At 39.7% G+C, this 22,099-nt stretch overlaps 1 protein-coding gene across 15 annotated transcripts in view; it reads left to right on the forward strand.

Moving 5' to 3' along the window:
- Nucleotides 1-22,099, forward strand: part of Kiaa1328 (KIAA1328 homolog) — a 299,019-nt gene that overhangs the window by 213,401 nt on the left and 63,519 nt on the right. For 12 of the 15 annotated variants that reach the window (XM_017601012.3, XM_003751756.6, XM_017601011.3 and 9 more), the window contains 2 exons: nt 8,114-8,295; nt 21,068-21,176. In XM_017601012.3, coding sequence (XP_017456501.1) covers nt 8,114-8,295; nt 21,068-21,176 — 291 coding nt within the window. Of the gene's footprint in view, nt 1-1,318; nt 5,458-8,113; nt 8,296-8,492; nt 8,516-8,885; nt 9,024-21,067; nt 21,177-22,099 lie in introns of those variants that run through there. The other 3 variants (XM_063277515.1, XM_039097027.2, XM_039097028.2) reach the window with 3 other exon arrangements.

Here is a 22,099-nt window from a genome sequence, read left to right on the forward strand (position 1 = left end):
TTAAGAGTTTTTTTCCATAGCTGTAAGGGCTGTCCTGATGATCCCATCTTTTTCCATTTTGCTAAGACCTTAGGCACACCTTCACCTTCCAGACTCATGCTAATTATCAGGACTTTCCTTAAAGGAGGAGTGTAAAACATGTACATTATTATACAAACAAGCCTTAATACCAGGGCAGACACCCACATCCCTGGAGGCCTATGTGCCCTGGCCCAGAGGCAAGAACCATGTCTTTCTCTCCCCACCAAGACTGTGCTGGACTCAGCACTAGTATAGATGGGTAAATGATCTCCAGGGCTCATTCCCAACTTGGTATCTATTGACATTAAATAGCTGTTAGGAGAAAGAGATAATCATCCTTTTTTGAAGATACGGCCACTGGTAGTTTTCCCATGCTCCAGTGGATGACTATACATCTGTGCACACAGGGGCAACATTAAGTAGACTTAGTAGAATACCAAAAAATGACGTGAAATAGGGAAGGCTGTTAAAACATGAAGGAAGAAGTTAGAGGGGGAAAGGGGAGAGAACATAGATATGATGACATTATATACATGAATGAAATTAAATTTTTTATATGAAAAGTTCCAGAGTGAGAGCCCATGATGACAGGGCTGGCATAGTGCAAGTGACCAGGTCAGGAAGCTAAGAAATGACATATTCAGCCCCAAACCTGATGCAGAGAGCAAACTGGAAGCAGTGAGGCTATAAATGTTCATGACCCTCCCTGGGTGACATACTGCCTGTAAAAAGCCCCAGACAGCACCATAAGCTGGGATCCAACTGTTCAAATGTCTGAGCCTATGGGGTGCATTTCCTAATCCACACCCCCACAGTATCTGTAAATCCTGCAATCAAAATAAGCAGTGTGGTAGCAGTGGTCCTACCACTCAGTAATGAGGAGCAACCGAAAGCAGTGGCCATCGCCTGTGCATTCTGGAGACCTCTGGGAGCTCCCTGACCAATAACTAGTAGGAAGGTACTCCATGCCTAGCATTGAACTTCACTTAATAAACTATGTCTTCTAGAAGCAGAGTAATTTTCTCTTCTGCCTGGATAATTGCAAGTTTACCAATTCATTCCTCTGCAAGTTTGAGCCATTCTTTGAGCTCTTGAGTCAGCCACTATACTCTTCACCTCTAAAACTTCTGGTTAGCTCTTTGTTTCATTATGAGTGTATATGAATAATATGGGGTAGGGCACATGGCCCACAGCTCACATGTGGAAGCCAGAGGTCAACCTTAGGGGAGTTCCTCTCTCCTGCCACTTTCAAAATAGAAAACATAAACGCTCTTTCCTTTCCCTGCTTCATCTGCAGCCACGAGTCACTCAGTCTTCAGAAGAGGCTTGCTCTACTGTCCTCTGCTGCACTAAAAAGGAGGTCTGATTGGACCCCAAGGAAACAATGAACTCACTGATGCCTACTCCCGAAAGCTGGTCAAAGATGGCTGCTCATCCAGAAGCCTATTATTGTCCATCCTGGGACTCTTTGCTGGAAATACACCTTAACTTGAGAGAATGCAGGCCTATGGGCACGGGGAAGCAGAAAGGGCAGGCACTACTAGTGCTTAATGACAGAGGAGTTAGCCTGAGTGGGAAGAATAGGAATCCTGCACTGGCCTCTCAGGGGGTACAGGGATTCTGAGATTGACTGCCATGTGTATCACACACAGCCTGTACCTGAAGGTCAAAGGGACTGCATTAAAAAACAAACAGGTTCCAACGGGGCGTATTCATAAGCTGAAGGCAGACAAGGCCAGCAAGAAAATCCTGGCTAACCAGGCTGAGGTCTAAGACCAATGAAGCACAAATGACCTGAGAGGAGCACCTCAGACCATGGAAGAGTAGATCATCAGACTCTGTCCAAGGAGGGAGAGACCAAAAAAATAAAGCTTCTCTCTTGTCTGTATATAGTGGCCTGGCTGTGGCCTCACACAGATCAGTCATTAAAATAAAACAAGCCTTAAATTTTTAATACATAGATAAATAACTAAAAAAGCTCTGTAGCTTTTACTCATAAAAGAAATAATTATCATTATTATCACTTTTAAGATATACTTAATAAACCTACCATACCAAGGATCAAAACTTAGGTTTATGGGGTTGGGGATTTAGCTCAGTGGTAGAGCGCTTGTCTAGGAAGCGCAAGGCCCTGGGTTCGGTCCCCAGCTCCGAAAAAAAGAACCAAAAAAAAAAAAAAACAAACAAACAAACAAAACAAAACAAAACAAAAACTTAGCTTTATCAGCCTAAAAAGTGTATTCTGGATATTTTTTGTTACCTGGGAAAAATCATCTACTATCAAACCTACTTTATAATAAAATGTTAAATATAATATAAATTATTAAATGGCATATTAAAAGCACAAAATAGTATGTGTATGTGCATTTTGACACCACAATAAAGTCAAGAGATTGTAACTAAACTGTGTTAGTTACTATTTTTATTTCAGTAATGAAATAAAACAATGTATCCTGTTGCATAAATTTGGTTAAGTATTGGGAAAGATTTATTATAACTCTTAGTTTAAAGGTATAAAGAAAAGGTACCCATCATGGTAGAGAAAACATGACGGCAAGAGTATTTGACATGTGGTAATGGGAATTTGCTCACAAATGGTCATTCAAGAGTATATTTTTTTTTACAAGAAACTAAGGAATGCTGAGAGTGGGATAAATAATCTGCTGCAGGGAAGACAATACCAATTGCTAATCCAATATCAAATAGTTAGCACTGAAAACACACAAGTAGCAGTATACCAACTGGGTAAGGTATGTTTAGGAAAATAGGTATATGCCTATATACTTGTAATAATAATTTAAAAAGAGGTCATGAATTTAAAACAGAGCAAGGGGATAAATGGGAGAATTTAGAGAGAGGAAAGGGAAGGGAGAAATGTTGTAATGATATTATAATCTTGAAAATAAAAGAAAAAAGTGGAGATGGATTATATTGTTTTATCTGCTAGTATTTCTATAATTCTCATGGTTTCCCTTCCTAGTGAGTTCTAATTTTAATCCAGTATGGTATGTAAAATACCAAACAATGCTTTGATTTTTTTTGTATCTACTAAGACTGGCTTTATTAACTGAATCCTATTTTGTTTTAGAGAAGGCACCAGGTGCTGCTGAGAAAACAAAGATGTGTATTCTACAGCTATTAAATGGATTATTCTATAAGTATCTGCTGAGTCTTTAGGTTTATGTTACATATTAACTCTGAAGTTTCTTTATTGATTTTAGTCAGTATGGTGTTGAAGTCATGCACTATTGTATAAAAACCTATCTTTTATTTGTTTCTCTGTGTGTACATGTGTATGTGTATATACGAGAGGCATATAGACATGTGTGTTGTATGCCCATATGTGTGTGCAGATGCATTCACTCATATACACATACGCCAAGTCCAGAGGGGTAAGTTAGGTATCCTCTTCACTTTACTCCCTTGAGACAAGGGCTCTCTCACTGAAACTGGAGCCAGCCCTGTAGCCAGCAAATCCTGGGAGGTTCTCCTGTCTATCTCCCCATCCACCACAACACTGGGGTTACAAATATAGGCATGGCTTCAACCAACTTTTTACACAGAAAATCAAACTCAGGGTCTTCTAACTGTGCAACCCATCTGTTCACTGAGTAATCTTCACTAGCCCATCTTTGCCCTTTAATATCATTGGTATGTGTTTTATTAAATGAGGATCCCCAATATGTGATGTATGAACAATTATAATTGTTATAGTTTCTTTTTGGGTTGTTTCTTGCATTAATTTGTTGTGGCCTTCCTTATCTCTTGCAACTTTGGTGTGAAGTCTTCTTTATCAGGGATCAGAATGTCTAGGTTGATGTGTTTTGGGCTCCTTTTACATGGTAAGCTGACTTCTGCCCCTTTACTCTCAGCTTGAGGGTGTTTGGTAGTTGAATGTTCCCTTTTAGTTCTAAGTCTATGCCTTTGACACTTAGGATGAGTGGCATTGAGAATTAGCACAGAGAAGGGTTGCTAAGTCCTACACGGTTGTATATTGATTTCTTTCTAATTGGTTGTATTATTGTTTACTCTTGGATTCTTTCATCGCTATGAACTCTCTGTCACATAACTTTTTGTTGTTATGGTATCTGTTCTGTGTACTGTGGGTTCTTTAGGAGCATTATTGACTTCTAACCTTTAGATGTCAATATCAACCTCAATTATTAATGATAAAGATAAAAATAATCCAGATGCCCTTTATTGAGGAAAATCTCCCTTCCTATCTTTTTTTGAGAATTCTTGAACCAAAGGAAGTTTTTCTTTTATTTTTAGTGAGATCCAAACCAAGATAAGGGGAAAAGAAAATGACAGATGAACCTTCCTCGTAAGCATAAATTCCAAAGAATATTGTTAAAAAATATATTTAACAAATGTTAACAAATCCAATCCAGGTATATAAAAAGTATTATAGAATTTGACTAAATAACATTTATCCTAGAAATAGTCAGCTCAATATTTGAAAAATCAATCTGTTATTTTCCATAATGAACGTGATAAAGTAAAACTTGATCTCAAAGAGATACCCCAGGTGGGGTAGGTGAGAGTTCCATAAAGAATTTTTCATCTTTTATAGTTTTATAGTTGAGGCTGGTTCCTATGACAAAATATAGATTAGCAAGGGAAAAGCCACACAAATGTTATCGTATGCATATTTTCATATATGAGACACACCCACAGGATGAGTCATTTTCAGAGATGATCTTCAATTCTACCTTCAGCTGTCTTCAACAAAGAACGATAAAATCCTAGACAAATGATAAGCCAGAAGAAAAGGAATTTTGCATTTCTGAGGGGCACAAACTGAGTAAAGATAAATAAATGTTACTTATAAATCCTGTTGCTTCATCTGGAGGTCTGAGATTGTCTTCAGTGGTCAGTTTTTATTCTCCCTAGGAGAGGAGAAGGACAGATCTCCTTTATTTTCTAGAACACAGAGGGACATAAGAGCACTTCTTCCCTGCTTCTTCTTCTTCTTTGTCCTGCTCTGCTTAGCAGTAGCTCATGTTTGAGTAGGATTCCTCTCTACAGTCCACCCTTCCTCTCCGATTTTAAAGTTTCCCCCCTTGAGAAATAAACACTTTTCACAAGAATTTTGTTCCCACTTACTGCCATGACTTGCGATTTTTAAAAATTACTCAAAGATAAGTGTTAGTGAGAAGGAAATTCTAAAGTGATTCACACGTGACCATATACCAAGACTATATAAAGGTCTCATTTCCACATAAAAAATATCTTAGAAAACTCAGTTATATGCAGGTGAGAAGGCAGTGCACTTGAAGATGGTTGTCCAGGGTGTACGTCTTCTTTCTCATCTTTCTGTGCTGGACACTGAAATGGACGCTAGCTGCTTAGAACCAGCCCTGCAGTTCTTTGAACAGATCCCTGCAAGTTAAGCTGCATCAACTGAGAGGCTGTGTAGTTGGAGCCCAGAACGAAGAACTAAGAAAGACCATCACATAGAGAACTAATATCCAATATATACAGAGACCTCAGGAAGTTAGACTCCAGAGAGCCAAGTAACCCTATTAAAAATGGGGTACAGAGCTAAACAAAGAGTTCTCAGCTGAGGAATATCAAATGGCTAAGAAGTACCTAAAGAAATGTTCAACATTCTTAATCATCAGGGAAATGCAAATCAAAACATCCTGAGATTCCACCTCACACCAGTCAGAATGGCTAAGATCAAAAATTTAGATGACAGCAGATGCTGGGGAGGATGTGGAGAAAGAGGAACACTCCTCCATTGTTGGTGGGATTGCAGACTGGTACAACCAGTCTGGAAATCAGTCTGGAGGTTCCTCAGAAAATTGAACATAGTACTACCTGAGGATCCAGCTATACCAGTTCTGGGAATATACCCAAAAGATGCCCCAATGTATAACAAGGACACATGCTCTATTATGTTCATTGCAGCCTTATTTATACTAATGAGAAGCTGGAAAGAACTAGATGCCCTTCAACAGAAGAGTGGATACAGAAAATGTGGTACATCTACACAATGGAGTACTACTCAGCTACCAAAAACAATGACTTCATGAAATTCATAGGCAAATGGGTAGAATTAGAAAATATTCTGAGTGAAGTAACCCAATCACAGAAATAACACACATGGTATGTACTCACTGATAAGTGGACATTTGCCCAAAATCTCGATTTACCCAAGATACAATCCACAGACCACATGAAGCTCAAGAAGAAGGACGACCAAAGTGTGGATGCTTCAGTCCTTCTTAAAAGGGGGAACAAAAATATTCACAGGAAGGGATATGGAGACAAAGTTTGGAGCAGAGACCGAAGGAATGGCCATTCAGAGCCTGCCCCACCTGGAGATCCAACCTGTATATATGCATGCATACATACATACATACATACATATATATATGTATATGTATATATATATACAGCCACCAAACCTAGACGATATTGCTGAAGCAAAGAAGTGCATACTAACATATATATGTGTGTGTGTGTGTGTGTATATATATATATATATATATATATATATATATATATATGTATCTGTCTCCTGAGAGGCTCAGCTAGAGCATGACAAATACAGAGGCGAATGTTAGCAGCAAACCATTGAACTGAGAATGGGATCTTCATCAGAGGAATTAGAGAAAGGATTGAAGAAGCTGAAGGGCTTGCAACCCCATAAGAACTAAACCACTACCTAAAGACTGCACATGGCCTGACCCATGGCTCCAGGTGCATATGTAGCAGAGGATGGCCTTGTTGGGCACCAATGGGAGGAGAAAGCCTTGGTCGTGCCAAAGCTGAACTCCCCCACCCAGTGTAGGGGAATGTCGGGGTGGGGAGGTGGGGAGGGGTGTGGTTGGGGAGGGGAACACCCTTATAGAAGGTGGATGGGGGATGGGATAGGGGGCTTATGGACAGGCAACCGTGGAAGGGAATAACATTGAAATGTAAATAAAAGTATCCAATAAAAAAAGACCATCACATAATCTAATGAAATCTGGAGCTCCTTAGGTGTGTGGGTTTGTAAATCTAAAGGAAAAACGAGAAGGGAAGGGAAAAGAACAGATTGTTTAGCAGTTAGCATCTTACTAATGTAGGTACAGCTTTGCTTTAGGGTTTATAGAATGCCCTGGGGAGGTTTTAAAATGAAAAGAGAACATGAGAGGGAAGCAGTCAGGAAGGAAACAGGACTCTGTGTGTGAGTGAGTGAGATTCCAGAAGTCATAAACTTTTCTAGATAATTTAAATTCACCACCAGGCTATGAGTCAGTGCCTAAAATCAGCACTCTTTTGAGAACACTGTTTGTGACAGAGGCCCTTTTCCCTGTCACGTTTGATAAGCACAGAGGCAAGCGTGCCAGCATTTTTCTTACAAACCCGCCTCCTTGTGTGACTCTCAGTGTGTCCCATCCCTTTGTTTTCCACCATTATTTCTGTAAGGCTTTGACATGCCACTCAAAGTCATTGTGTTTTTACACTCCTGCCATCCTTTGGTGACCCTGCCATCCATGTGTGCTTGGTCCGTCCATGATTAGGTAAAGATGTTGTGTTCTTTTTTCTCTCTTTCTAAAGTGACTCACAGGTGACTGTATGCCAAGGTTGTGTCACTTGCTGTAGTTCCATTATGCCCTGCCTTTGTACTCCTGATTCTTTGTCTTAGCCTCTGTCTCACGTTCCCCACATACATCACACCAGAGATTTTCATGTTCATTTTCTTTGTTTTTGATTTATCTTACACAATTAAATGCTTCATTTTCTTTTGCTTTTCTGACAGTCTTTGATCCCTCATTGCTTTACTTTTCTTCTGCTAATCTATCCCAGACCATAAAGTTAGCTTAAATGTTTCCTACCTTGGTATTTAACTACCATTTGCCTCCAGTTGCTACACTGGCCCTAGATACCTAAGTTTCCTTTGCAAAACTCCAAATTAAAATAATTTGTTCTTCAAAATCGTTGTAGCAAGACACAAAATATACCTTCAGAAAAAATATTCAAGTAAGAAAATGATTCTTACTGTCATAGTTGTATTGCAATTCGTGCTGATTTCAAATATGTGCATGTGCTCTGTGTCTTTCCCTGTGCCTCCATAGACCATTCATGCTTCCTCTTTCAGTTTATTGAAGCCGAAATGTGATGGATGGCTGCGTGGAACCTCATCGTCCTTCAGAAAGTGCCCAGACTCTCCAAACAGTGCGCAAAACCAGAAGGAGAAGAAAACTGTTGAGTTTCAGTCACACGTGGAGAATGGCATTCAATGGACATGTCAACAGAATGACACATGCAGACTCCAGAGAGGTGAGTGTACTGTCACAGTAACAGAAAGAGAAGTTGCTAAGGATGGCGGAAGGTGGCTGGTGCCTGCAATCCAGTGAACAGCACAGATATCCACTCTGCTGAGCTGCAGTTAGCATATCAGATAAACATATGCCTGGAACGCTGTGGATGGCCCATCTACTACATTCTCAAGTCACATCTACATTTATTTCTCTCAGAGTACTGATATGAGAAGTTGTCCAGTTTGGCCCTCCTTTTAGAAGCTGAATTGAGCAGTAAGTATGGTTGTAGATACCAAATGATTTTTCTCAATCTGAGTAATAAAGAGTTGAACATAAATCTCTCCTGGAAAAGTAAGGCCTCATAATTTACCGATAATGTAGGGAATATGGAGGAGAGGTCATGAGCAACTTTCACATTGTAACTAAAGCCCTATTTCCCAAGTCTCAACAAATAGTACCTAGCACTCTTTGAAGTGCTGATAATACTTCCTGTTTTATGTGTAGGTTTTAAAGGGAAATACACTACTAGTAACTCTGAAATAATGAATGAAAGAGATGTGTGTTTCCCAGTTGGTCCTGGAGTGATGCCTGTGCAGTCTATTCCAACAGCCTTAAGGACTGACTTGGCCTGGAGAGATGGCTCAGTGGTTAAGAGCTCTGACTGTTCTACCAGAGGTCCTGAGTTCAATGCCCAGCATCCCCATGGTGGCTCACAAACATCGTAATGGGATCCAATGCCCTCTCATGGTATGTCTGACGACAGTGACAGTGTACTTATGTCAATAAAATAAATAAATGTTTTTTTTTAAAAAGGACTGACTTGAAAGGATGAGTCTCCTGTGGACAGATGTATAGGACATAAGCTACCTCTGCTCACACCCTCCTCAGGACTATTATCCTGATTTCTTCTTCTTACATGCTCTCTTGTACAGGCAAGCTCTTTTGCTAATGTTAAGCGACCTACTCTTTAGAGGTTTATAATTCTATGACTCTCACATGAGCTTATTTATTTGTGAAAATGTATGTGCACCTTTCCTTCTTTCAACAACTGCTGCACGCATTGCTGTGTTCTAGGGTGATGGAGATAGCCCTAGGTACTAACCTGTGAGTAGGGTGGTTTGTAGGTGATAGCCCCCATAGACTGGTGTGTTCTAATATTTGGCTGTAAGGAATGGTACTGTTAGGAGGTGTGACTCTGTTGGGGAAGGTGTGTACTTGTGGGAAGAAGTGTGTCACTGTGGAGGCAGGCTTTGTGAGCTCATATATGGCTAATGTGACAGTCTCTTTTGCTGCCTGTGGATTAAGATGTAGATGCATTGGTCCTGTTCCAACACATGACTGCCTGAAGACTGCCATGCTTCCTGCCATGATGATGATGGACTGAATCTCTGAAACTATAAGCCAGTGCCAATTAAATGTTTTCTTATATAAGAGTTGCTTTAGTTTAGATGTCCCTTCAGAGCAATGATCTCCAAGACAGAAGTTGGTACCAGGGACTAGAGTATTACTCTGATAGACCTAACTATGCTTTTGGTTGGAGGAATGTGGGTTTTGGGACTTTGGAAAAGGAAAACTGTTGAACCATTTAAACATTTTTAATCAGTCATATTAGTAAGAATATGAAAGACAATGATGCTGAGGGTGGTTTGAACTGTGGACCCTGGTTTCAGAGAAGAATTTTAGAATGTTGCCTAGGGATTATTCTTGTCATTTTACTGAAGAATGTGGCTGCATTCTTATCTGAAGAGTCTACCTGAGCCTAAGATGAAGAAATTGAGATAATTACAGAGTCTCTAGTAGAGACTCTGTCCTGTGGTTTACTCTTATGAAGAGTGCGTTTTACAAACTAAGCAAGAAAAATATAAAATGTACAGTTTGAGGATAAAGGAGGAATCAGAAAACAGAGTGTGGCTAAATCCTGTATCCAAGGAAATAAACAGATTAAAGATATTAAGTAGAATTAAGAGAGTGGTGGCCTCAGGGTAAGATCCCACAGAACTAAGCTTCCATCTTGTGAAAAGGAATTAAAGAAAAGCTTAGGTCTAGGATTGGTGGTGTACACCATTAATTCCAGCATTCAGAAAGCAAAGGAATGGAGATTTCTTGAGTTCAAGGTCAGTCTACAGAGCAAGTTCCAGGACAGCCAAACTTAGGCAGTGAAACAGAAAGCTGGTGAAGATATAATAGAATAAGAAGACCATGTTCCAGCCACAGCAAGTAGCAGAACTTGGCAGCTTCAGCAACATGGCCCTGGTTTTAGAGTCAAGAATAGAAGAAAGGGAATATAGAATTTCCCTTCATTACTAAGGAAAGTTGTTGAGGCCAGATATATGACAGAGGTGTCCTTGCATGAAGACCTAGAAAGAAAGGGGTTATGAAATATTCTTCCATGACTAAGAAAAGTAGTCACAGGCCAGGGCATGTGGCAGGGGTGAAGCCTGAATTTCCTTGGAGACCCCAAAATGTTGGAGATGTCAGAGTCATGGGATACTTGCCACAAAAAGCTGCTAACAGGGAATAGAACCAATCCAAGAAAAAGAAGTGTGTTGCAGTCAACAAAGCTAAAAGGAGTTGGAAATCTGAAGAGCATTTTCATCAGTCATGGAGATGCAGAGTTTGGAGCCTACCTAGCTGGTTTAATGGTAATCTATATCTTTTGCTACTGCGTGTTGGAAGTATGTGGTCTAGTTTTGATTTTGATATTATACAGTGTGATGGTTTGTATGTGCTTAGCCCAGGGATTGACACTGTTAGAAGGTGTGGCCCTGTTGGAATAGATGTGTCACTGTGGGTGTGGTCTTTAAGACCCTCATCCTGACTGCTTGGAAGCTAGTATTCTGCTAGCAGCCTTCAGATGAAGGTGTAGAACTCTCAGCTCCTCCTGTGCCATGCATGCCTGGATGTTGCCATGTTCCTACCTTGATGATAATGGACTGAATCTGAACCTGTAAGCAATAAGAGTTGGTCACAATATGGCAACCAACAGATTGGAAAAGATCATTACCAATCCTACATCTGATAGAGGGTTAATATCCAATATATACAAAGAAGTTAAACTCTAGAGAATCAAATAACCCTATTAAAAATGGGGTACATAGCTAAACAAAGAATTCTCAACTAAGGAATATCAAATAGCCAAGAAGCACCTAAAGAAATCTTCAACATCCTTAGTCATCAAGGAAATGCAAATCAAAACAACCCTGAGATTCCACCTCACACCAGTCAGAATAGCTAAGATCAAAAACTCAAATGACAGCAGATGCTGGTGAGGATGTGAAGAAAGAGGAACACTCCTCCCTTGTTGGTAGGATTTCAAGCTGGTACAATCACTCTGGAAATCTGTCTGGTGGTTCCTCAGAAAATTGGACATAGCTGGGACCTGAGGACCCAGCTATACCAGTCCTGGGCATATACCCAAAATATGCTCCAACGTATAACAAGGACACATGCTCCATTATGTTCATCGCAACCTTATTTATAATAACCAGAAGCTGGAAAGAACCCAGATGTCCTTCAACAGAGGAATGGATACAGAAAATGTGATGCATTCATACAATGGAGTACTACTCAGCTATTAAAAACAATGACTTCATGAAACTCTTAAGCAAATGGATAGAACTAGAAAATATCATCCTGAGTGAGGTAACCCAATCATAAAAGAACACATGTGGTATGCACTCACCAATAAATGGATATTAGCCCAAAAGCTTGAAATACCCAAAATACAATTTACAGACCACATGAAGCTCAAGAAGAAGGGAGACCAAAGTATGGATGCTTCAGTCATTTTTGGAAGGGGGAACAAAATACTCACAAGAGGAAATACAGAGACAAAGTATGGAGCAGAGTCTGAAGGAAAGACCATCCAGAGATTGCCCCACCTAGGGATCCATCCCATATACAGTCACCAAACCTAGACACTATTGCTGAAGCCAAGAAAAGAAGTTCATGCTGACAGGATCCTGACATAGCTGTCTCTGAGAGGCTCTGCCAGAGCATGACAAATACAGAGGCAAATGTTAACAGCCAATCACTGGACTGAGAATGGGGTTCCCAATGGAGGAGTAGGAGAAAAAAACCGAAGGAGCTGAAGGGGTTTACAACCCCATAGGAAGAACAATATCAACTAACCAGACACCCCAGAGCTCCCAGGGACTAAACCACCAACCGAAGAGTACACATGGAGTGACCCATGGCTCTAGCCACATATGTAGCAGAAGATGGTATTGTAAGGCATCAATGGGAGGATTGACCCTTCTTCCTGTGAGAGCTGGATACCCCAGTGTAGGAGAATGCCAGGGCAGGGATTCAGGGGCAACCTCATAGAAGCAGGGGAAGGGGTATGGCATAGGGGCTTTCTGCAGGGAAACCAGGAAAAGGTATAACATTTGAAATGTAAATAAAGAAAATATCCAATAAAAGAAGTGAAAAAAAATGTATTAGTCAGATACAACAGTAGAAGTCTCCCCAAGTAGAAGAATGGCATTCCAGCCCAGTGTTGTGTATTGTGACTACTAATGCTGTTAAACAGGGGACAGGGCATTAAACGTATGAGCAGGGAAGAATTTTAAGCAAATTTCATGTTCAATGGCTGTCTATAAAAATTAATTAATTAATTAATTTTAATTAAAAAAGAAGAGTTGCCTTGGTCATGATGTCTGTTCACAGCAGTAAAACCCTAAGACATATGGGATTACAGTTAAGAAATTGGATAAGTCTCAGAAGAGACTTTGAATATTGGACTTTTGAACATTCTTGAGATTGTGATAGATTACGGGGTCTTTGAAGTTAGACTAAATGCATTTTGCATTATGTTATGGCATTGAGGACCAAGAAGTACAATGTGGTGGTTTGAACCACCATAAACTCATGTGTTTGAATCCTTGGCCATAGGGAGTGGCACTATTAGGAGGTGTGACCTTTTTTAGTAAGTGTGGCTTTGTTGGAGGTAGTGTGTCATTTTGGAGGTGGGCTCTAAGGTTTCATATATGCTCATCTGGCCAGTGTGACATAGTCTCCTGCTGCCTATGGATCAAGATGTAGAGCTCTCAGCTCCTCCCGCACATGTCTGTCTGCATGCCTCGCTGCTTCTCGCCAGAAGCCTGGAAAGAGCTGCTGTCCCCCATCCCAAAAAAATCAATTTCTAATTTGAAAAAGAAGTCATTTTGACTAAGAGGAATTTAGAACCCATTACCTGCGCTGTGCCCTCTGCTTCTGTTCAGCTCTTTGCCTGTGCACAGTGAGTCCTGGCAATCCTGCTAGACAGTCGCTGTAATTCAAAGGATGCTGTCCCATATGGGCAGTTTCCAGGACCACTGCTGTTTGCCATTTGACTTTCCAGCCTCTCCCCTCACTCCTCTTTTTCCTTTGTCTTGAAACGGTGGGAGAAGATAGTATGATAAAACGCCAAAAACCTCATCTGTTTAAAAGTTTGAATGTTTGGCATTTAAGATAACCATAGGAACCATGAAGTTTTCTACTCCTAGAGAAGATTTTCTAGTATTTTTCTCTTCTTTTATGGTCTGCCTGGTTACTGAAGACATGCAGTTGCCCCCTTGAGCTCTCTCCCTCTCTCTCTGGTGTGGGCAGATTAGAGACAGGATGGGATTATTGTACGGCCTTTGCTGCAGCACCCAGCCCAGTGGCTGAATTAACTTTCCCAAGTGCACACTGTGTCTGGATGCCCGGGTTATTATAATGCCTGACCCAGCACTAACTATCCATGCTACACTGTTTGGTTGGCCCCTCCTTAATTTCTTTCCTCTCATTAGCATAACAGAGTCTTTCAGTAGACATTTCTGTTTTATATCAGTTGTTTCTTTTGTTGTTCTTTAATCATGAAGGATATTTACATACATACAGGATATTTACTGCAGGGCCATTATCTTTATTACCATCTCTCACTCCTTTACCTCTCCTGTTTGCCTCACCATTCTGCCAACTTTCTTGGCACTAAACATAAAAGAGACAGACTCTTGGCTCAGCGAACAGCCTTATGATAACAAGATTAGCTATGTTATTATCAATATTAGCTTACATATAAACTTTCTCTTCCATTAGTGCTTAGAATGCTGTTTTCATTGTTTGTTGTTGTTGTTGTTGTTTGTGGGTTTTTGTTATTTATTTGCTTGTTTGTTTCCTTGAGCTAAGTAGAATGGAGGAAATGTTACTTTGGAAAATCTAAATTTGGTGCAAGAGCTTTTAGAAGGCATGCTTAGGGCATGCTCTTCCTGCTTCTCCCTTATTGCTATGCCTCAGCAAACATTCTAGAACGACTTCTACCTGAGCAATCACTGTCACAAGAGCGTGGGGAACAGCTCTTGAGCTGTCACAAGGGAACTTGGGGCATTTCCCCTGTGATGCTGATCAACTAGCAGAGGCTAAAGCCACTGGGCACACGTTCCAGAATGAAACTATTAGACCATAGGGCTTGGTGTTACCCTTTCTGAACTCTATTTGAAAGCCCTTCCGAAGGTCCCTGCTTTATTTGTGGATCCCTCCTGATGTCCCTATCATGAATCTCTGAATCTCTTCACATCTGTGGCAGAACCTCACTCCAGCATAATTTCAACTTAGCTGGAAATGCTGGCCATACTCTTCATTTTTCCTTTGGGGATTTTTTGGGCTAACCTTACATGGCCATCATCCATCGTTGGTTAAGTTCCCTGAGAAGATCTCAAAAACATTTTTTCTTACTGGAAAATGTTAGTGTTAGACTTCACTGAAGTAAAAAACAATCACTAGTGTTCCTGCTGATGCTTATAAATGAGCCTATGCTCATAGTGATGTGTGCATCATGATGACCCATGGTGGATAAACACAAGAGGCAAACTAAGTATGTTGGAAGAATCAAAGGACAGAAGTGGTTTTCATCTAGCCTTTAAGGATCATTTGCTTATGTTCCCTTTATTATTACTCTCATCTGTATCATATATTTAATCATAATAATGAACTCATTCCCAGAGTATGAAATAAGAAATATGCTAAATATCAATGTCTTTATCAACAGCACACAGAAGGCAAGCACAGTGGAATGCTATAAATAAACCTAGACAGTAGAGGAAATCATGCTATATAGTTCACTAAAAAAGGACTTCAAATATAAGACCTTATCTTTAAGAGTTAATCTTAATGTAAATATGAAATATTGTCATTTAAACCAGGGCATCTATACTCTCCAGCCTATGATAATGAAAGAAATACCTCAAAATACAATCTACTTTTCAACTTGTTATATGTTGGGTCTTCTGTCACTAGACAATAACTTGTAGTCTGTATCTTAGAACATAACTCCACATGTGGAAGGAGCTCATTATATATTTGTTGACTGAATTAACATAACATTAAATATATTGATTTTTCTTTTTTTGCCCTTGTTTCATTTTCCCAAAATAAGGACCTAATCAGTTCGACCTTTTGACCTCAATGCTGGCAGTAATTTAGTTATTTAAGCAAAATATATGCTTACATCATTAAAATCCTCATGATGATTGATTGCTAATGTCAAAGAGAAGGACTATAGTGAGGCCTTAAAATAGCAGTGCCCAAGAAGTCAAGAAAACATGGTCATTATTTCATTTCCTTTTATTCTAATTGAGGTTAATTATATACAATGCAATTCCACAGGTCTTCAATGTAGTTGATAAGTCTGACAATTATTTATACTAGTTCATATGTAGTACATTTCCCTGATTACCAGAAGTTCCCTGTGCTCTCTGCTAATCAGTTCCTTCCCTGAAGCCATTCCCTGGGCTTACAGAGAGCTTTATCTCACTCTTCTTTCCCATGGCTCTTTTCCATATATATGCCTCCCAAGTGTCTCCTTCCAAAGACACCACCTTCAGCAGTCATGCAGGAGTATGACCCACCCATGTGATTCCATTGACCCTTGATGACCTCTTTGAAGGCCCGTCTCCTCCCAGCATGACCCTTTTAAAGAGAACTGAGGATTGGGACTGAGACGTAGCTAAAGCTACGTAAGTTATGTTAATTCAGTCATAAACAACTTCCTTCTTTCTGTAATTATGGAATAAAACGGTAAAAGAATATTCTCATGTCTGCTGCAGGTCTCAAGACAGTCTCTGCCCACTAGGTGTGCTCTTATTTAGGCTTTTTGTTATTTTTTAAACCAGGTTGAAAAAGTTCCTCCTAGATGATTGAGTCTTTGTCATACATAGGAGTTTGATTTCATCAAGTCTGTTTTTTCCTGTAGCAGTTGAGGTAATATTACTTATCATTATGACCAAACCAAATGTAAAAGCAGTTTTAGAGAGCAAGGACTTTATTCTGGTTCTCAGTGTCACACTGTGGTTCTAGTAGCCACCACAGTCAGGCAGACACCCTGACGAGACAAGCGTACATGGAGACTGGACCTCATTTCTTGTACGCAGGAAGCAGAGAAAGAGACAAAGGTTCCCGGCATGTGTTAACACGCCCTCCACTCCCACCCCTATGACGTACTTCCTCCAGCTAGGTCCCACTGTATAATGTCTCTAGAATCCGAAGATGGCACCACCAGCTAGAGGCCAGTATTTCCATCAGAGCCTTAGTGGGAACATTTCCTGTCAAATCACAGTCATCACATTCTTTTCACCCATTAGTTTGATCGTTTGCTAACTGAGATGTTGGGTATGTTTTTGTGGTTGTTGTAATAATTGTGTCAAGTTATGGTATCATACCATGCCAGTAAAAAAAGTAGATAACCCAAGGTCTCATCCTCCACTAGAAACTCTGAAGGCCACACCATTAAGAACTCATCTCATCAGAACTCTAAAGAAGGAAAGGCTTTGCAGAAACATGGTAGGAGAACTTTGTGGATCCTCTCCCAAAGAAGGCATCAGTCTTTAAGATGTCAGCCCAGGCACAGATGAAAGAACCTGATTTCAGTGGAAACAGATACCAGGGATTTGTTTTGACCTGTCTATAGATTCCTCAGAAGGTTGACAGGAGCCCTGCTTTCTGTTCTGCCCAATGCACTTTTCATATGATATTCTGTGAGACCCTTAAAAGCCAAATGAACATGTGCAGCCTCCTAGGGTTAGAGAGTAACATTGTGACAGAAATATACAAGAAGCTACAAGACCTAGATAAACTGAGCAGACAAACTACTAGATTCTACTCCAAAAATAAAACATCTGATAGGTCTTTAACAATAATATATTTTTTAAACTCTCCTGTTATAGAAGCCAGAGCCATATAACTTTACCAGTGAATTTTACCAAATCTCTAAGAATTATGGCAAATACTGCTCATACATTTTTAGAATATAGAACAGGAAGGGATATATCTGAACTTATTTTAAGAGTTCCCTCTGCTGAAACCATGCAATCATTAAACAAACTGTAGACCAATGCCTGCTATAAATATGCATTGAAATAGCCCAAGCAAAAACCTAGCAAGCTGAATGTAGCAGCATATTAAGAAGATGATAAATCATGACCAAGTGGGATTTAATTTAGGAATGCAAAGGTGATTCAACTCAGAAAAATCATTCAATGTAATCCACCACATTAGCAGAAAGAAAGCAAAAACCACATGATCATCTCGGGCAACAGAGAAAAAAAAGATTTAACAAAATCTTTTGTAGGAGATTTCATAAGTAGTAAGAGGAACTTATTGTGAAACCTGCATAGAATATAATATTCACTAAAAGACTGAACACCACACACACACACACACACACACACACACACACACACACACACACACACTTAAAAAACGAGGAAGGAACTGCAAGTAAACTCCAGTGCACTCCAAGTAAAGCTCATTAGAATACAGCTGTGCCTTTCCTCCTCATACTGCCTTGGCTTGTTTTCTTTGCTGTCACAGAGTTGAACATAGTGAGTTGTCTGGCCCACAAAACCTAAGTTATCAGTTGACTCTACCACAGTGCTAGATAAGGAAAGGAGGAAGAATGTCAGGCACAAACGTGGAACATTTTTATAGGACAAGTTATGATTGGCACATGTAACAACCTGACCACACAGAGGTATGAAGAAACTTGGCAATATAAATAAAATGTATATATAGCCAACCATAGTAATAGTGCATTGCGTAGAAGAGGACTTACCAAAGAGATCAAACAGCAATACACAATCATCAACAAATAAACTTTAAGAATTTATTTTAGTTTTCATACAAGTCAAGAACAATGCTAAAGAAATGTTTAAACCAAATACATACATGCTAAAGCTATAGAGGACAGAAAAGAAATAATAAATAGTACTTGACCCTGAGGAACAAAGATATCATGGCTGGAAACAGAAACTGGAGTTGTCCTAGGCACCAGTGTAGACACTTGATCTGGGGTCAGTTATGCCAACATTATATATATATATATATATATATATAGTTATGTACATATAGAGCATTCCTCAAGCAAAACTGACCATATGATTCAATTCAGCTGTTTTTAACAAGTCCAAAAACAGAAGTTCTTAATATTTAAATACCAAATCGGGAAAAAATATATCTAATGGATAGGCACACAAACCCAGCTACATATAGATAGGAAATACCCCCATTCATCTGTATGTGCAAAAAATATAGGTATGTTCACACATTAATAAATGTTTAAAAAACTTTGAGAGGCTGGGTTGTAGTGCATGCTTTTAATCCCAGCACTTGGGAGGCAGAGGTAGATGGATCTCTGTGAGTTCAAGGCCAGCCTGGTCTACAAAGTAAGTTCCAGGACAGCCAGAGCTACACAGAGAAAAAAAAAACCCTGTCTCAACAACAACAACAACAAAAAGTTTCAGAGTTAAAAGACAAAAGAGAATAAACTTAACCTATACTTTGAATGGCAACTTTCTTGACCTTCTGGAGATCATATACCCTTCAGAAAAATGAGTGAGCATATGTTTGTAAATTGGATCTTCTGAAAGTTCCTCTCTTCAACATCACTCTTTCAAAGTATCACAGAACCAACTTTTAACAGAAATATCAAAACAAAAAAAGACTGGTGTTTTGTTGCAAGATAGTAACTAAAGGATATTCATAACCAGAAATGTCCTCTTTCCTCTCCACTAGTTGTTTCTACTTGTTAAGTATCTTCAGCTTCCTGCCTCCAATCTGTTCTTAATTCTCTGGAATATTAAATTTTCTGATTTTATTCTTTCTGTCCTTACATCTGCCACCAGGATCATCTCTCCTGAGAACAGTTTGGTACTCTGTTGGTGGTGTTACTGTTTTCTTGCTCAAGGTATCTAACACAGTAGCTAAAAGTCTGTACAGCAAACCAGGCCTGATTGCATTCAAACCAGTGTCACCCTCAACAGCTGTGCAGTGCTGGGCATATGCTTGATTTTCATCTGAGTTCCATAACATGGGGACAGTAAAAGAACTCCAGACTGTTAAAAGAACTGACTCAAGATAGTCATTGGAAAGGAATCAAGTGATAGTGATATTTAATAAATATTTCTTGAACAAACTATATATTGAACATTGTGAATTTTAATATAGTGTTTTTGTTCATGTAAATCTCTGCATCAAACTCCATGCTCTTAATTTCTTACTTTCAAACTTCTGGCTTCCATATCAGAGTAGCCCTACTCCTACCGCCAGATACTGTGATGCTGAGTTCTTAATGCCTCGCACTTTTCATAATGGTGAAAGACAGTGAAGACAACCCTCCCTGTTGCCTGGAAATTGATGCAGGCTTCTGCCTTAATATCTTTGTTACCTTAGGCCAGCCACAGAAGTCCCATCTTTCTTTTTCACTATTTGTTAATGTCAATTTAATACACAGTGAAGGTATTATAGAATTATGAAAAATTATTTCTAGAAAAGGTAAAACTGCGGATAGAAAGAGACGGAGAGACAGACCAGATCCAGACGGAGTTGGAACCCGCTTCCCATGTACACAGAGAAGCACTGAGAAAAGAGCAGTGCTCTGCATTATTGGCATTTCAGGATGTGGTATTCCTAACAGTCCAAAAACTCTCTGATGTTACACAGATAACCACTCACTCCTACAAGGAAGAGCGGATCTTTCCAAATAGACTTGTAATGCCTGCTGGGCAGCAGTTTCCAGTGAACCAGAATTCTCACAGTCCTCCACAATAAAGATGGGTGTTTTGTGTTGTTGAAAAGTAATAAATATAAAATAAAACCAAAAAGAAAAGATGTGTCCTTACAATACTATCATTTTACTTGACATCTCAGAGAAAAAAGTAACTAGTCAGCTAATGAGTACTTATTAGAATGGGACAGGAGCCAGATCAGGCCAGGCTATGGGAAGAGAAATTATTGCTTAGGAATCTCCTAAGACCCTACAATGAAGGTATGCTGGTCATGTCTTTAACATGATACATGTTGCAGTCCAGTACACAGTTCTTAAAAGAAGTGGGGTGTTAATATCTAATCTTAATTTTAAAGAGACCCCATCAACTTGAAAGGTCTGGAGATGCAAGATTTTCTGTTTTGTCAACAAGAAGACTTTTGTTAATAATAGTTAAATGGGACAAATTAAAACAGTTTGCTTTCTTGGCATTTTCATAGTAAACCCAAATCATCAGAAATATGACAGGGAAATATGTCTAAAAACAAAATAATTTAGTCTGTTATTGCACAAAGGTGGATTTTGTTTGTTCTTCAGTAAAGCAATGTGAATCACTGATATTTATAAAAACCCATGTAAGGAACTTTTTAATTGCCATTGTCCCATTTCAGGGGGGAAGCAGTAGTCTGTTCTGAAGGCTTTGGGATTCCCCAAATGGTCTACTTTGTTATTGAAGTAAACTTTGCATTTCCTTTATTGAATACTCAAGTTATTCCCTTTATTGTTTATACAGAGACAGCAACTGGAGTTAGAAAAGATGCTTCCACATCTCCTATGTCAACACAAAGCCCTAAACACCCCCTGACACCAGCCTCATCGTCATCCAAGCACAAAACCTCAAGGTGAGCCTAAGAGATCCTTTGACTTAGTGTTCTCCATAGGAGAATGTTTACAAGACTGAAGAAATCTTGACGATTTGATCTTACTCAGCAGGCACTTATTATCAAGCTTTAGATTTGCAAATTCATTACAGATTTCTTTATATTTGTGCTTTTCTGAAATGATCGTGACAGACGACAAGGATTTCCATAGAAACCCGAAGTATCCTGTCCCCAGAAACGCTGCTTAGCAGTGGCCTTCTCAGCTCATCCTCAGTGTTGCTGTAGTCAGTTCATCTGCTCTAATCTGCCTGGCTGAGTGCAGACATTCCTCACTACTGCCCCAGTGCGCTGCATTCTCGAATGAAAGGCACCCACACAGACACAGCCTTATATTTTATTATGCCTTAACTGCACAATGGCTGGACCATTCCCAGACTTCCACGTTGCTAATGCCTTTCCTCCGATACTCCTGAGTTATTACTTATTAAAATTTATATTCCACCTTTGCTGCCCTAGACCCAATTGGGGTGGGAATGCAGTACTAGGGACACTCTTCCCGGCTCTTACAGGGCTGGTATTCTGTCTCCTGCAGCTCTCAAGCCTGCATCTTATTCCTTCCCCAGGAATGGTGATCCTCTCTCTCCTCTCCTGTGTCCCTTGCCCGGGAACCTAAAAGTCCCGCCTCTGTCTCCCTGCCCAGCTATTGCTTTTTTTTTTTTTTTTTTTTTTTTTTACCAGTCAAAGCTAACTGGGAATAGGGACCCTCAGCTTCTTACATGCAGATGTGCAGGTTCCCAAGTAATTTGGGGAGCCTAATTAACACAAGTGGCATTAGAACCAATCTGCAACACATTAGTGGTAATGCATTTGGTCTACAACTTTAAATGACTAAATTCTGAAAACACTAGTGAATTTTGTGCTTAAGGGTATCTTGACATTGGCTT

The sequence above is a fragment of the Rattus norvegicus genome, chromosome 18 (assembly GCF_036323735.1).
Source record: "Rattus norvegicus strain BN/NHsdMcwi chromosome 18, GRCr8, whole genome shotgun sequence".
Lineage (NCBI taxonomy): Eukaryota > Metazoa > Chordata > Mammalia > Rodentia > Muridae > Rattus > Rattus norvegicus.